Source organism: Nerophis ophidion, linkage group LG18, assembly GCF_033978795.1.
Source record: "Nerophis ophidion isolate RoL-2023_Sa linkage group LG18, RoL_Noph_v1.0, whole genome shotgun sequence".
Lineage (NCBI taxonomy): Eukaryota > Metazoa > Chordata > Actinopteri > Syngnathiformes > Syngnathidae > Nerophis > Nerophis ophidion.
In genome coordinates this window covers 49,691,911-49,709,304 of record NC_084628.1, presented here as the reverse complement: position 1 = coordinate 49,709,304, position 17,394 = coordinate 49,691,911, and the positions used below count along the sequence as shown (strand labels likewise).

The window sequence follows — 17,394 nt, the reverse complement described above, 5'->3', positions numbered from 1 at the left end:
TAATATTGCTGATTATGGCATACAGCTTAAGAAAACTCAAAAATCCTATCTCAAAAAATTAGAATATTTCCTCAAAGTAAAAAAAAAAGATTTATAACAGCAAAACAAAATCAAACATTTGAAAATGTCAAGTATTGCACTCAGTACTTGGTTGGGAATCCTTTTGCATGGATTACTGCATCAATGTGGCGTGGCATGGAGGCAATCAGCCTGTGGCATTGCTGAGGTGTTATGGATGCACAGGATGCTTCAATAGCGGCCTTCAGCTCATTTGCATTATTGGGTCTGATGTCTTTCAGCTTCTTCTTCACAATAACCCACAAATTCTCTATGAGGTTCAGGTCAGGGGAGTTGGCAGGCCAATGGAGGACAGTAATGCCATGGTCAGTACACATGGTCAGTACTGCTGCTTTTGGCACTGTGGGCATATACCAGATCATGCTGGAAAATGAAATCATCATCTCCATAGAGCTTTTATGTATATAGTTATGTTGATTTATATTTATTTATATATATGAATATATATCAATATAAATACATATATATATATTTATATTGATATGTATATTTAGTGCATGTGCCTCACAACACGAAAGTCCTGAGTTCAATCCCAGGCTCGGGATCTTCCTCTGTGGAGTTTGCATGTTCTCCCCGTGAATGCATGGGTTCCCTCCGGGTACTCCGGCTTCCTCCCACCTCCAAAGACATGCACCTGGGGATAAGCCCCTCCCACCTCCAAAGACATGCACCTGGGGATAGGCCCCTCCCACCTCCAAAGACATGCACCTGGGGATAGGCCCCTCCCACCTCCAAAGACATGCACCTGGGGATAGGCCCCTCCCACCTCCAAAGACATGCACCTGGGGATAGGTTGATTGGCAACACTAAATGGTCCCTAGTGTGTGAATGTTGTCTGTCTATCTGTGTTGGCCCTGTGATGAGGTGGCGACATGTCCAGGGTGTACACCGCCTTCCGCCCGATTGTAGCTGAGATAAGCACCAGCGCCCCCCGCGACCCCAAAGGGAATAAGCGGTAGAAATGGATGGATATATATTCATATATATATCGTTATATATAAATATCTTTATATATTTGTATAAATATATATATTTATAAATAAATGATAAATGGGTTGTACTTGTAGAGCACTTTTCTACCTTCAAGGTACACAAAGCGCTTTGACACTACTTCCACATTCACACACACATTCACACACTGATGGAGGGAGCTGCCATGCAAGGCGCTAACCAGCACCCATCAGGAGCAAGGGTGAAGTGTCTTGCTCAGGACACAACGGACGTGACGAGGTTGCTACTAGGTGGGATTTGAACCAGGGACCCTCGGGTTGCACACGGCTACTCTCCACTGCGCCACGCTCTGTATTTATTTATATGTATATATTTATATTGATATATATTTATTTATACATATATATATATCTTTATATATATATGTATATATATATTTATATATATACATATATTTATGTATATATGTATATATACATATATTTATATACAGGTATATATTTACATGTATATATTTATATATGTGTATATATTTATATATGTATGTACATATATATGTATGTATATATATTTATATATATATGTATATGTATATATATATATGTGTACATATATATGTATGTATATATATATATATATATGTATATATATATATATATATATACATATGTATATATATGTACATATAGATATACATATATCTATATGTATATATATCTATATATATATATATACATAAAGAGAGAGAGAGTTGACTATTGTGCACTCTTACAATAATAAAGACAGTACAACTTGGTTATTATACACGTTAGGGAACGTAAATAAAGTATGGTTGCTGTTTTTTTCGATGCATTTTAAAGTGTTTTAAAAACAGAATGGATCGCTCCCACTAGCATCATAGTTAACCACCTTCAATGAAACCATTTTCACAAAGTAGAAAGCAAAAAAAAAAACATGTTCTAGTCTCATATGAGTTGTGAATGATAAGAAAATATTTTTTAAAGTTCAGTTCCTTTTTAAGTGCCTACATATTTCCTTCTTTCTGGAATCGCTTTTCTTTTGCTACACGGAAAATGAGTAGACACTGGAGATTGAAAATAATATTTATTGAATTAATCACCAAAAACAAAATAATTTTCAGCTGCAAAGAGAAGTGTAGTTTTCAGACAACAATGGTGTTAAATATCAAGAAAGCTGACCACCAGCTTTTGCTGACCAATTCTTGGTAGAAGTTTGCATTGCTTGTAAGAGTTGCTTCCTGCCCTCAAACAGCAGGATACTAGCAGCCATGGCTGAGTTCAAACTGTCCACTTCAGGAACCATGGGAATACAAAGCCTGTGGCCTTTGGTCTTTTGCGCCACCTGGAGGGCTGCACTGCTTAGACCTTCAGTCTCTCCTCCCACTACCAGTGCTGTGGGACTCTGGGCCCAGTGTTGGTGGTACAGCCTGGTGTCCACTGAAAGCCCCTCATCCTCATCCTCATCCTCACCCTCATCTTCCTCAACTTGTGTCTGATGACGGCCAGACCTGACACTCACCCAGCCCAAGTCGCCAGGTTTGCAAGGTGCGTGAGACGCAGGTTCCTGATGGTTGTTCTGAAGAGGTTGGCTGGTGCTGTCGGCCACATGCACGGTGACCTCTCTGGGCAGATGATCCTCAACTTCCTCCCAACTCAAACTGGGATGAATGGGCAGATGGAAGTGGGCGCCCATCGCAGCTCGCAGGACTTTAGGCTCCCAGACATCCACACAGCCTGTTGGTGACAACATACTACTTGGTGAGGAGCCCACCATCACCTCGCTTTTTGGACCCGTCCAGCAAAGATTAAGGCCATGTCTCCACTAAGCCGGATAAACCCTCAAAGGAATAATTATTCAGCCACACTAAACTATCATACAAAGGGGAACATTATCAGCAGACCTATGTAAGTGTCAATATATACCTTGATGGTGCAGAAAAAAGACCATTTATTTTTTAACCGATTTCCGAACTCTAAATGGGTGAATTTTGGCGAATTAAACGCCTTTCTATTATTGGCTCTTGTGATGTCACCTAGGTAGTCAATCCACCATTTTCTCAAACACATTACAAACATCCAGTCAAATCAGCTCTGTTATTTTCTGTTTTTTCGACTGTTTTCCGTACCTTGGAGACATCATGCCTGGTGGGTGTGTTGTCGGAGGTGTAACAACACCATCAGGGATGGATTCAAGTTGATTTACATAGAGTGTGCATCGATTAGCACGGCACATGCTATTTAGGCTAGCTGAATGTACATATTGCATTGTTATGCCTCATTTGTAGATATATTTGCATCCAGCCTTTCCCTCCACCCACATTTAATGCCAAACAAACACTTACCAATCAACGGATTTAAGTTGCTCCAGTGTCAAAAGATCTGAAAGTCCCTCATCTAGACATTTTACCGGCGATGCTACGACAGACATGGCCCAGAGATGTATGGATACCCTGCGACACTCAAAGCAGATGCATTTCCAACGATAAAGTCAACAAAATCACAAAGGTGAGTTTTGTTGATGTTATTGACTTATGTGCTAATCAGACATATGACTGCAAGCTAATCGATGCTAACATGCTATTTAGGCTAGCTGTATGTACATTTGTAGCTATATTTGCATCCAGCCTTTCACTCCACCCACATTTAATACCAAACAAACACTTACCAATCGACGTATTTAAGTTGCTCCGGCACATTTTACCGGCGATGCTAAGACAGACATGACACAGAGAAGTATGGATATCCTGCGACACTCAATCGTTGGTTAGAAGGCGATCGCCGAATAGCTTCAGTTTCTTCTTTAATTTTGTTTTCGCTATCTGCCTCCATACTCCAACCATCCGTTTCAATACATGCGTAATCTGTTGAATCGCTTAAGCCGCTGAAATCCGAGTCTGAATCCGAGTTAATGTCGCTATATCTTGCTGTGCTATCCGCCATGTTGGCATCACCAAATGACGTCACAGGAAAATGGACGGTGGATTTAAAGATGGCGAAAATCAGGCACTTTAAAGCATTTTTTCAGGATATTCCATGATGGGTAAAATTTTGAAAAAAACTTCGAAAAATAAAATAGGCCACTGGGAACTGATTTTTATTGGTTTTAATCCTTCTGAAATTGTGATAATGTTCCCCTTTAAGGTTCCCCTCCTCGGATAATTGTTACACGGGTAAGTGCGCCGTGTATTTCTTGAATCTGCGGCTCTTTGCTCTGTATGGACTCGTCGATCCTTTAAAAACTGAGTTTGGCCAGGAAGTGACGCCAGAAAGAACGCGCACCACCAGCTTCATGATAAAGCGGTTCCGTAACTCTGGTGGAAATCCCACATGAATACCTTAACAGAAAGCCATTGCAGCTATTTGGGATACAACACTTCTCAAAAACATTTACTGAAGGAGAGTCAACGAGAATGCAAGCTCCTGTGGATGTGATTTAAAAAAAGGTAGTATGTGCACTGTATTACCTATCGAGGAAAACATGGAATGCATTTGGACTGGCAAAGCAGACTGTATCAGTTATTGTCCGCCATGTATGTCACCGACTCAACGTCTAGGTCCAGAGTGTATCAAGTCAGCAAAAAGGAATGCACAGTGAAGGTAAAAGAGTGAGGAGTGTCCTGACCAGATATTTACATCCCTAGTTTGATTGATGTCAAATGTTGTTGATCACATAGTTTAGGTGTGTAATAAAGATGTGATGGATGTATGATGTCTCAGCTGTGATTGACTACAAGTATGTATGATGTCTGAGCTGTGATTGACTACAAGTATGTATGATGTCTCAGCTGTGATTGACTACAAGTATGTATGATGTCTGAGCTGTGATTGACTACAAGTATGTATGATGTCTCAGCTGTGATTGACTACAAGTATGTATGATGTCTGAGCTGTGATTGACTACAAGTATGTATGATGTCTCAGCTGTGATTGACTACAAGTATGTATGATGTCTGAGCTGTGATTGACTACAAGTATGTATGATGTCTCAGCTGTGATTGACTACAAGTATGTATGATGTCTCTGCTGTGATTGACTACAAGTATGTATGATGTCTCAGCTGTGATTGACTACAAGTATGTATGATGTCTCAGCTGTGATTGACTACAAGTATGTATGATGTCTGAGCTGTGATTGACTACAAGTATGTATGATGTCTCAGCTGTGATTGACTACAAGTATGTATGATGTCTCAGCTGTGATTGACTACAAGTATGTATGATGTCTGAGCTGTGATTGACTACAAGTATGTATGATGTCTGAGCTGTGATTGACTACAAGTATGTATGATGTCTCAGCTGTGATTGACTACAAGTATGTATGATGTCTCAGCTGTGATTGACTACAAGTATGTATGATGTCTCAGCTGTGATTGACTACAAGTATGTATGATGTCTCAGCTGTGATTGACTACAAGTATGTATGATGTCTCAGCTGTGATTGACTACAAGTATGTATGATGTCTGAGCTGTGATTGACTACAAGTATGTATGATGTCTCAGCTGTGATTGACTACAAGTATGTATGATGTCTCAGCTGTGATTGACTACAAGTATGTATGATGTCTGAGCTGTGATTGACTACAAGTATGTATGATGTCTGAGCTGTGATTGACTACAAGTATGTATGATGTCTCAGCTGTGATTGACTACAAGTATGTATGATGTCTCAGCTGTGATTGACTACAAGTATGTATGATGTCTCAGCTGTGATTGACTACAAGTATGTATGATGTCTCAGCTGTGATTGACTACAAGTATGTATGATGTCTCAGCTGTGATTGACTACAAGTATGTATGATGTCTGAGCTGTGATTGACTACAAGTATGTATGATGTCTCAGCTGTGATTGACTACAAGTATGTATGATGTCTCAGCTGTGATTGACTACAAGTATGTATGATGTCTGAGCTGTGATTGACTACAAGTATGTATGATGTCTGAGCTGTGATTGACTACAAGTATGTATGATGTCTCAGCTGTGATTGACTACAAGTATGTATGATGTCTCAGCTGTGATTGACTACAAGTATGTATGATGTCTCAGCTGTGATTGACTACAAGTATGTATGATGTCTCAGCTGTGATTGACTACAAGTATGTATGATGTCTCAGCTGTGATTGACTACAAGTATGTATGATGTCTCAGCTGTGATTGACTACAAGTATGTATGATGTCTGAGCTGTGATTGACTACAAGTATGTATGATGTCTCAGCTGTGATTGACTACAAGTATGTATGATGTCTGAGCTGTGATTGACTACAAGTATGTATGATGTCTCAGCTGTGATTGACTACAAGTATGTATGATGTCTCAGCTGTGATTGACTACAAGTATGTATGATGTCTCAGCTGTGATTGACTACAAGTATGTATGATGTCTGAGCTGTGATTGACTACAAGTATGTATGATGTCTCAGCTGTGATTGACTACAAGTATGTATGATGTCTGAGCTGTGATTGACTACAAGTATGTATAATGTCTCAGCTGTGATTGACTACAAGTATGTATGATGTCTCAGCTGTGATTGACTACAAGTATGTATGATGTCTCAGCTGTGATTGACTACAAGTATGTATGATGTCTCAGCTGTGATTGACTACAAGTATGTATGATGTCTCAGCTGTGATTGACTACAAGTATGTATGATGTCTGAGCTGTGATTGACTACAAGTATGTATGATGTCTCAGCTGTGATTGACTACAAGTATGTATGATGTCTGAGCTGTGATTGACTACAAGTATGTATGATGTCTCAGCTGTGATTGACTACAAGTATGTATGATGTCTGAGCTGTGATTGACTACAAGTATGTATGATGTCTCAGCTGTGATTGACTACAAGTATGTATGATGTCTCAGCTGTGATTGACTACAAGTATGTATGATGTCTGAGCTGTGATTGACTACAAGTATGTATGATGTCTGAGCTGTGATTGACTACAAGTATGTATGATGTCTCAGCTGTGATTGACTACAAGTATGTATGATGTCTCAGCTGTGATTGACTACAAGTATGTATGATGTCTCAGCTGTGATTGACTACAAGTATGTATGATGTCTCAGCTGTGATTGACTACAAGTATGTATGATGTCTGAGCTGTGATTGACTACAAGTATGTATGATGTCTCAGCTGTGATTGACTACAAGTATGTATGATGTCTGAGCTGTGATTGACTACAAGTATGTATGATGTCTCAGCTGTGATTGACTACAAGTATGTATGATGTCTCAGCTGTGATTGACTACAAGTATGTATGATGTCTGAGCTGTGATTGACTACAAGTATGTATGATGTCTGAGCTGTGATTGACTACAAGTATGTATGATGTCTCAGCTGTGATTGACTACAAGTATGTATGATGTCTCAGCTGTGATTGACTACAAGTATGTATGATGTCTCAGCTGTGATTGACTACAAGTATGTATGATGTCTCAGCTGTGATTGACTACAAGTATGTATGATGTCTCAGCTGTGATTGACTACAAGTATGTATGATGTCTCAGCTGTGATTGACTACAAGTATGTATGATGTCTCAGCTGTGATTGACTACAAGTATGTATGATGTCTCAGCTGTGATTGACTACAAGTATGTATGATGTCTGAGCTGTGATTGACTACAAGTATGTATGATGTCTCAGCTGTGATTGACTACAAGTATGTATGATGTCTGAGCTGTGATTGACTACAAGTATGTATGATGTCTGAGCTGTGATTGACTACAAGTATGTATGATGTCTGAGCTGTGATTGACTACAAGTATGTATGATGTCTCAGCTGTGATTGACTACAAGTATGTATGATGTCTCAGCTGTGATTGACTACAAGTATGTATGATGTCTCAGCTGTGATTGACTACAAGTATGTATGATGTCTGAGCTGTGATTGACTACAAGTATGTATGATGTCTCAGCTGTGATTGACTACAAGTATGTATGATGTCTCAGCTGTGATTGACTACAAGTATGTATGATGTCTCAGCTGTGATTGACTACAAGTATGTATGATGTCTCAGCTGTGATTGACTACAAGTATGTATGATGTCTCAGCTGTGATTGACTACAAGTATGTATGATGTCTCAGCTGTGATTGACTACAAGTATGTATGATGTCTCAGCTGTGATTGACTACAAGTATGTATGATGTCTGAGCTGTGATTGACTACAAGTATGTATGATGTCTCAGCTGTGATTGACTACAAGTATGTATGATGTCTGAGCTGTGATTGACTACAAGTATGTATGATGTCTGAGCTGTGATTGACTACAAGTATGTATGATGTCTGAGCTGTGATTGACTACAAGTATGTATGATGTCTCAGCTGTGATTGACTACAAGTATGTATGATGTCTCAGCTGTGATTGACTACAAGTATGTATGATGTCTCAGCTGTGATTGACTACAAGTATGTATGATGTCTGAGCTGTGATTGACTACAAGTATGTATGATGTCTCAGCTGTGATTGACTACAAGTATGTATGATGTCTCAGCTGTGATTGACTACAAGTATGTATGATGTCTGAGCTGTGATTGACTACAAGTATGTATGATGTCTGAGCTGTGATTGACTACAAGTATGTATGATGTCTGAGCTGTGATTGACTACAAGTATGTATGATGTCTCAGCTGTGATTGACTACAAGTATGTATGATGTCTCAGCTGTGATTGACTACAAGTATGTATGATGTCTCAGCTGTGATTGACTACAAGTATGTATGATGTCTCAGCTGTGATTGACTACAAGTATGTATGATGTCTCAGCTGTGATTGACTACAAGTATGTATGATGTCTCAGCTGTGATTGACTACAAGTATGTATGATGTCTCAGCTGTGATTGACTACAAGTCACACTGGATTACACTTCACTGAAATAGCACAACACTGGATATTGTTCCATTTACAGTTGTGATCAAAATTATTCAACCCCCACACAATTTTGGTGTTTTAGCAAGTTGGACATTTATTTCCTATTTTTTTTATAGTCATATCAAATAAAGATGTGTCAAATAGACAAATGCAACTTCAATTGTAACATTGTATTTTACAAAATAGTAAAAAAGGACATTTTTCTTAATATCTCATTGAGAAAATGATTCAAGCCCCTAGTTCCATGCATCTTTAGTACTTAGTAGAACAGTAATGACATCCTTCAAAGGTGATACATAAGCTTCTTGCAAGCATCTCCAGGTATTTGAGCCCATTCCTCTTGGGCAAAGGCCTCCAGTTCATTCATATTCTTGGGCTTGTGTGCTGCAACTGCCTTCTTCAAGTCCCACCACAGCTTTTCTAGAGGATTTAGGTCTGGCCACTCCAGAGTCTTCCAGCCCTTCTTCTGCAACCACACTGATGTTGATTTGGAGGTATGCTTGGGACCCTTGTCCTGTTGGAAGGTCCAACGTCTCCCAAGCCTCAGCTTCCTCACTGACTTCATGACATTTGCAGCTAATATATCCTGCTAGGAAATAGTATTCATAATGCCTGGAACGCGCTGGAGATTCCCGCTACCTGAGGCAGAGAAACAGCCTCAGAGCATGATTGACCCCCACCATGCTTAACAGTAGCCAAGGTGTTCTTCTCTTTGTAAGCTTCATTTTTTCTCCTCCAGACATAACCTTGATTCATAGGCCCGAAGAGTTCCAGTTTTGTCTCATCACTCCATAGAACAGTTTCCCAAAACCTTTGGGGTTTGTCCAGATGATTTTTGGCATACTGGAGTGTATTTTTCTTGTGCCTGGTAGTCAGAAGTGGGGTGCGCCTGGGAGTTCTGGCATGGAGGCCTTCATCTCGTAGTGTGCGCCTTATTGTCTGAGACGAAACCTGCGTTCCCCCCTCTGCAATGTCCTGTTGTAGTTCCTCAGCTGTTACACGGGGGTTTTTCACCACTGTACGCTTCAAATACCGGACAGCAGTTGCACACAGCATCTTCTTTCTACCACGCCCAGGTAGTGTTTCCACTGTGCCTTTAGCTTTAAACTTGCCAATGATGCTCCCAACTGTGTCTCTTGGAATGTGTAATGTCTTTGCTATTTTCTTATATCCATATCCTTTCTTATGAAGAGAAATGACCTCCTCTCTTGACTTCTTTGACCACTCCCTGGACTTCACCATGTTGCAAATACACCATTGACCATCTACAAGAAGCTGAGCGTCACAGTCTTTTTCAATCAGTTTAATTGTTGCTCGTTATGGTTCTAATCACATCTACAGGTGTTTTCAACACCTGATTGAAAAGACCTTATTCAAATTCTGTTCTTAAGAGTTATGATCTTCAAGGGGTTGAATAATTTTGTCAATGAGATATTAAGAGAAATGACAATGTTTGGTATGTTACAAAATATAATGTTGTAATTCAAGTTGCATTTGTCTATTTGACACATCTTTATTTGATATGACTAGAAACAAAATAGGGAATAAATGTCCAACTTGCTAAAACACCAAAATTGTGTGGGGGTTGAATCATTTTGATCACAACTGTAAGAGCTTGCATACAAAGCAACACTGGAGGTGACTATGACCTGCGCATTTTCCTCGCATGCGTACTATGTTGCGTGATGGACACCTCAAGAGCTGCAGCCCGCCTCCATGGCCCCAACCCCCCCACCCCCCTCTGTTGCAAGTCTGGAGATGTATGTTGTAATATGTATATATGTGCTTTGCTATGAAGTTTTTTTTTTTCCCCACTCCAGACTGGGCCCCCTTAGGACCCCCTTAGAAGCCCAGTCTGGATTGTAATTTCCCCCAGTGTTTACCTTTTTCCCATCTTTTATGGGAAGCGTTACTATTGTGTAGCCCTGAACACTGTTTGTTTGTCTCATCTTCAACGGCTTTGTGCTAAAAACAAAGTTTGGTTGTACTCGTGCAGTGACAATAAAGACCTCCCTAAAACATTCAAGCTAAATACTTATTGCTCAGTCGGCTACAAGACATTCCCAGCAGAAATAAAATGTGAAATTAAATCGGCGCTGCAATGTGAAAATGTTGCAAGTTATTGTGTTTTAGGGGAGAATATCTACAATATGTATTGTAGGACGACAAGTTAGACAAGAAGTTCTATACTGATGCTGCTAGCATTCATTTTGCCAACATGCAAATGGTGAGTGGACTTGAAGGGCTGACAGTCCCACCTTTAGTGAGCAGGACACTGTGGCAGCCGGCAGCAGCAGCACATCTCAGCATGGTGCCCAGGTTGCCAGGGTTACGCACCTGGTCACAGATGAGCGACAGAGGCACGGAATGTGCGCGCTCAGCGAAGTGCAGCCGTGATGCGTCAGGGCGGGAAAATATTGCTGCATAATACAAGTGAGTGAGCAGAAGAGCTAGATAAAGATAGAGCTGAGCTGTGAGAACATTACCTATGACTCCTTGGGGGGCCACCATGTCAGACCACAGCTTGATTTCTTCAAACTGGACTTTGACCAGCGAGGCCCTGCTCAGCTTGTCCAAGGGGAGCTCCCGCAGACGTTCGGCGGTGCTGAAGAAGACCGTCTGAGGAACGGCGCCGGAATTCAAGGCATCGCGGATCAAACGCCGCCCCTCCAGCAGGATCTTACCCTGTTTCTCCCGGAACGTTCTGGAACGAGCGATGCTCACCAGCGTCCTGAAAGAGGAGAACACGGGAGGTTATGTTCTGACTTGAAATAAAGTTAAAGTAGCAATGATAGTCTCACACACACACACACATTAGGTTTGGTGAAATGATTCTCTGCATTTGACCCATCACCCTTGACCACCCCCTGGGAGGTGAGGGGAGCAGTGAGCAGCAACTGTGGCCACGCCTGAGAATCATTTTTGGTGATTTAACCCCCAATTCCAAGCCTTGATACTGAGTGCCCAGCAGGGAGGTAATGGCTCCAATTTGGAAAGTCTCTGGTATGACCTTGCAGTTTATGCTACACCACACTTTTTCAACCTTTTTTGAGGTAAGGCACATTTTCATTCAAAAATCCACCAGCAGGAGACATAAAAAAATGTAACTCCACAAGGTCGTCGTGCCTTATTCTGAGTTTGTTGGTGTTTTCCTGTGTGTAGTGCTTTAGTTCTTGTCTTGCGCTTTTATTTTGGTGGCCCTTCTTGTTCTGTTGGTCTTTTCCTGTAGCAGTTTCATGTCTTCCTTTGAGTGCTATTCCGCAAACCTGCTCTGTTTTAGCAAGCGAGGCTATTTACATTGTCGCTATCCTTCTTTGTGTGGACATGGTTGATTGTCATGTCATGTACTTTGTGGGCGCTGTAAGTTTTTGCTGTCGTCCAGCATTCTGTTTTTGTTTACTTTGTAGCCTGATCTGTTTTACTTTTGTTTTTGCATAGCCATTGCCTTTTCCTTTCCCTGTCCCTTTTGTTCATTTATGGTATAAGCATGACATACCTTTTTACCTGCACCCTGCCTTCCATATCGGGATCACAACAAACCATCCTGGTCTCACCCCACACATACCGACCTTTACAAAGTAATTAACTACCTGCTGCCACCTACTGACATGGAGTATTACGTGGCTACCCTGCTGAGCGCTACACAGCCACTTAGCAACAGCACATTATAATTATTGATTTGCAAAAAATATTTTTTGGACCAATTATGTGAAGTTGCATAATTTTCCACGGCACAGCTGGCAATAGCACACGCGGCACAGTGGTTTAAAAACACTGCTCTGCAGCCACTTATTGGCTGATTTTGATTTTGTTGCCCAACCATTTGCATTTTATACCTCCAGAAATAGGCCAACTTTCTTGTCAAAAACCCATCTTCTTCACACTAAGCTTTGAAAATAGTAATAAAGCAGCATACATGTGATGATGATAACAGCAACTCTGTGTAAGGCGACATAAGTCTGTGTGTGGCTCAAAGGGCGCTAGCCTTTTTACAATTTGTCCTCCAGAGTTTGTGCTGGACATGTAGTTGACATCTGGGTCTATTATCTCTCACACTCGCTCTGCTTCGCCCGACTAGGCAAGACTCCAGGACACAAGGAAGACACATAGTTGGTCTTACAGTGTGAACGGTCTCCACCTGTTCACGTCGATGTGTTTTGAGAGCTCTGAAAACACGAACCACTGGAGTGCACTAAGGCAGCAGTTACTTTTTCTCTTTTTTGGTATTTTCCTTTGGCAGTTTCATGTCTTCCTTTGAGCCATATGTCCCGCATCTACCGTATCTTCCGCACTATAAGGCGCATAGAATAGAGCAGGGGTCACCAAGGCGGGCACCAGGTCGCCCGTAAGGACCAGATGAGTGGCCCGCTGGCCTGTTCTAAAAACAGTTCAAATAGCAGCACTTACCAGTGAGCTGCCTCTATTTTTTAAATTGTATTTATTTACTAGCAAGCTGGTCTCGCTTTGCTTGACATTTTTAATTCGAAGAGAGACAAAACTCAAATAGAATATTTTAAAGACTTGGTCTTCACTTGTTTAAATAAATTCATTTATTTTTTTACTTTGCTTCTTATAACTTTCAGAAAGACAATTTTAGAGAAAAAATACAACCTTAAAAATTATTTTAGGATTTTTAAACACATATACTTTTTTACCTTTTAAATTCCTTCCTCTTTTTTCCTGACAATTTAAATCAATGTTCAAGTAAATTTATGTTTTTATTTTAAAGAATAATAAATACATTTTAATTTAATTCTTCATTTTAGCTTGTTTTTTCGACGAATAATATTTGTGAAATATTTCTTCAAACTTATTATGATTAAAATAAATAAAAAAAACTATTCTTGCAAACCTACAAAATCTGTAGAATCAAATTTAAATCTTATTTCAAAATCTTTAGAATTTCTTTTACAATATTTCTTCCCCAAAAATCTAGAAGAAATAATGATTTGTCTTTGTTAGAAATATAGCTTGGTCCAATTTGTTATATATTCTAACAAAGTGCAGATTGGGTTTTAACCGATTTAAAACATGTCATCAAAATTCTGAAATTAATCTTATCAGGAAAAATGACTAATGATGTTCCATAAATTCTTTTTAAAAATTTTTCAAAAACATTCAAATTAGCTGGTTTTTCTCTTCATTTTTTTCCGTTGAATTTTGAATTTTAAAGAGTCGAAATGAAGATAAACTATGTTTCAAAATTTAATTTGCATTTTTTTCATGTTTTCTCCTCTTTTAAACCGTTCAACTAAGTGTTTTTTTTCATCATTTATTCTCTACAAAAAAAAATTCTGTAAAAGGAAAAAAAATGTACGACGGAATGACAGAAAGAAATACCCATTTTTTTAATACATATATATATAGAGATTTATTTATTGAAGGTAAATTGAGCAGATTAGCTATTTCTGGCAATTTATTTAAGTGTGTATCAAACTGGTAGCCCTTGGCATGAATCAGTACCCAAGAAGTAGCTCTTGCTTTCAAAAAGGTTGGTGACCCCTGCAATAGACGCTACAGTAGAGGCTGGGGTTACATTATGCATCCTTTAGATGGCGCTGCACTAAAGGGAATGTCAACAAAACAGTCAGATAGGTCAGTCCAACTTTATGAATAGATTACAAACCAGTGTTCACTCCCAAAATGAACAAACAGCTGTTTTATTATTTTCCCCGATTCAATAAACAGGTAAAAAAGAGTCTGATACTGTTAGGTAAAATCAAAGGTTAGTGCAATCACAATATAGTAACACTGGAAATAGTGCAAAGCAATAATATATCAATAAGTCAAGGTTGCTCCAAGGTTCATGTCACACAACACAACACACAAAATAAACATGTAAAGATCACTTTATGAACTTATTCCTCATCCGCCAATCCCTCTAATTCTTCTTCTTCAGTGTCGGAATCAAACAGTCGGGCGAATACGGCATCCAACATCTCGTCCAAGTCCTCATTAAAGGAGTCAGTGTCGCTGCTGTTAATGTTCGATTCTCTGGCTGCTGCTCTATTCCCGTCTTCTACTGTGTGACTGATCATCTTCACTTGGAACTCTGCACGCCTCCCGCTGTCATATATCCCAGCATGCACTGCACACTTCTTCTTCTACCAGGGACAATGAGGTTGGCGGCTGCTTACTGTAGTTGTGAGACCTCTTGTGTCATGTTTGATTCCAACACTGAAGAAGAAGAATTAGAGGGATTGGTGGATGAGGAATAACTTCATAAAGTGAGCTTTACATGTTTATTTTGTGTCTTGTGTTGTGTGACATGAACCTTTGAACAAGGTTGACTTATTGATATATTATTACTTTGCAGTATTTGGAGAGGTGGTTAATGGAGTCAGTGTCGCTGCTGTTGTCGAGCAGTTCAGTGACAATTCCTGCTTTCCTGAAATCATGTCTCTCATTAGGAGCCATTTTGGGCTCCACACATAAACCCACAAATGGAAATGAAACAGCAGGGCCTGGCACAGTCATATATCCCAGCATGCACCGCACACTTCTTCTCCTGAGGGGGGAAATGAAGTCAGCGGCTGCTTACCGTAGTTGTGAGACCTGTTGTGGCTCAATATTGGTCCATATATAAGGTGCCCTGGATTATAAGGCGCACTGTCAGCTTTTGAGAAAATGTTAGGTTTTTAGGTGCGCCTTATAGTGTGGAAAATATAGTACTTGTTTTAGCAACCAAGACTCTTTAATAATCCATCTTAGTGTGGACATAGTTGATTGTCATGTCATGTTGGGATGTACTTTGTGGACGCCATTTTTGCTCCACAGTAAGTCTTTGCTGTCGTCCAGCATTCTGTTTTTGTTTACTTTGTAGCCAGTTCAGTTTTAGTTTGGATCTGCATAACCTTCCCTAGGCTTCAGTGCCTTTTCTTAGGGGCACTCACCTTTTGTTTATTTTTACTGTAATCATTAGACATCTTTTTACCTGCACACTGCCTCCCGCTGTTTCCGACATCAACAAAGCAATTAGCTACCTGCTGCCACCTACTGATATGGAAGAGTATTACACGCTTACTCTGCACCGACACTCAACAACAACACATCATTTGCAGACTATAATTACTGGTTTTTAACCCAAATAGGTGAAATTAAATCATCTCCCACGGCACACCGGACTGTATATCACGGTGTGCCGCGGCACAGTGGTTGAAAAACACTGGTCTCCAGATTGAGAGAAAGGATGTCACCTTGACTCATACTCACGCCAGACGTTTATCGCCAGGTAAGGCCCTCTCGAACGGATGGCCATCTATGTTGGCAGCAGCCACGTGGTGAGATGTCTTCATGATGTTACTCCCCTCTTTCATCATGATGTTACTCCCCTCTTTCATCATGATGTTACTCCCCTCTTTTGTCATGTTACTCCCCTTCTTCATCATGATGTTACTCCCCTCTTTGGTCATGTTACTCCCCTTCTTCATCATGATGTTACTCCCCTCTTTGGTCATGTTACTCCCCTTCTTCATCATGATGTTACTCCCCTCTTTGGTCATGTTACTCCCCTTCTTCATCATGATGTTACTCCCCTTCTTCATCATCATGTTACTCCCCTCTTTTGTCATGATGTTGCTCCTCTTCTTCATCAAGTCGCCTCCGTCACGACTTGTTGTCCCGTCCTTCTTGTCCTTAGCGACTGCAGCAGTAAGGTGTGTATCCGTGGGAAACATCACGCTGACGGGCCTCCGTCTCAGCCCGCGAACATAGCGTTTACATTCCACACTGAAGCTGTTGGCCCCGGAGAGGAACATAACTCTCTCCACGGAGGAAAGGCAACTCGTGTATTTCATGTACATCGCCATTTTGCCATCTGTGTCTTCTTCGCTCGGAGTAAGTCGGTAGTTTTCACCATAGACACCTTCAAAGTAGACGCAGCATTGGCTGCTGTGACGCGAGAAATTGGGCCGCCATCTTGAAGTGGTGATGAGGAGCTGGCGAGCAGCCTAAAGTGACAGTTGACAGGTAGAGAACAAAGATGCTAAAGTGACAGTTGACAGGTAGAAAACAAATATGCTAAACTGACAGTTGACAGGTAGAAAACAAAGATGCTAAAGTGACAGTTGACAGGTAGAGAACAAAGATGCTAAAGTGACAGTTGACAGGTAGAAAACAAAGATGCTAAACTGACAGTTGACAGGTAGAGAACAAAGATGCTAAAGTGACAGTTGACAGGTAGAAAACAAAGATGCTAAAGTGACAGTTGACAGGTAGAAAACAAAGATGCTAAACTGACAGTTGACAGGTAGAAAACAAAGATGCTAAACTGACAGTTGACAGGTAGAAAACAAAGATGCTAAACTGACAGTTGACAGGTAGAAAACAAAGATGCTAAACTGACAGTTGACAGGTAGAAAACAAAGATGCTAAACTGACAGTTGACAGGTAGAAAACAAAGATGCTAAACTGACAGTTGACAGGTAGAAAACAAAGATGCTAAAGGGACAGTTGACAGGTAGAAAACAAAGATGCT

At 40.4% G+C, this 17,394-nt stretch overlaps 1 protein-coding gene across 2 annotated transcripts; it reads right to left on the bottom strand.

Moving 5' to 3' along the window:
- Positions 1–2,120: 2,120 nt before the first annotated feature.
- Positions 2,121–16,762, bottom strand: LOC133537304 (rRNA methyltransferase 3A, mitochondrial-like). Of its 2 annotated transcripts, none has more exons than XM_061878319.1 (4): positions 16,131–16,762; positions 11,405–11,649; positions 11,177–11,338; positions 2,121–2,783 (listed from the first exon to the last, which is right to left on the bottom strand). In XM_061878319.1, exons 1-4 carry the CDS (start codon positions 16,724–16,726, stop codon positions 2,215–2,217), a joined length of 1,572 nt encoding a protein of 523 aa, XP_061734303.1. In that variant the 5' UTR covers positions 16,727–16,762; the 3' UTR covers positions 2,121–2,214. The 2 variants fall into 2 exon arrangements, with proteins under 2 accessions (XP_061734303.1, XP_061734304.1); XM_061878320.1 differs by having other exon boundaries at positions 16,115–16,322.
- Between the last annotated feature and the right edge of the window lie 632 nt (positions 16,763–17,394).

What these genes read in the sequence shown, in the direction of transcription:
- LOC133537304 (XM_061878319.1), bottom strand. Translation starts at nt 16,726, where the DNA reads ATGGCGATGTACATGAAATACACGAGTTGCCTTTCCTCCGTGGAGAGA. An exon ending in GGCCCCCCAAGGAGTCATAG is followed by an intron (nt 11,339 to 11,404) that starts GTAATGTTCTCA and finishes TGTATTATGCAG; the next exon opens with CAATATTTTCCCGCCCTGAC. An exon ending in CAGTGTCCTGCTCACTAAAG is followed by an intron (nt 2,784 to 11,176) that starts GTGGGACTGTCA and finishes TGTCACCAACAG; the next exon opens with GCTGTGTGGATGTCTGGGAG.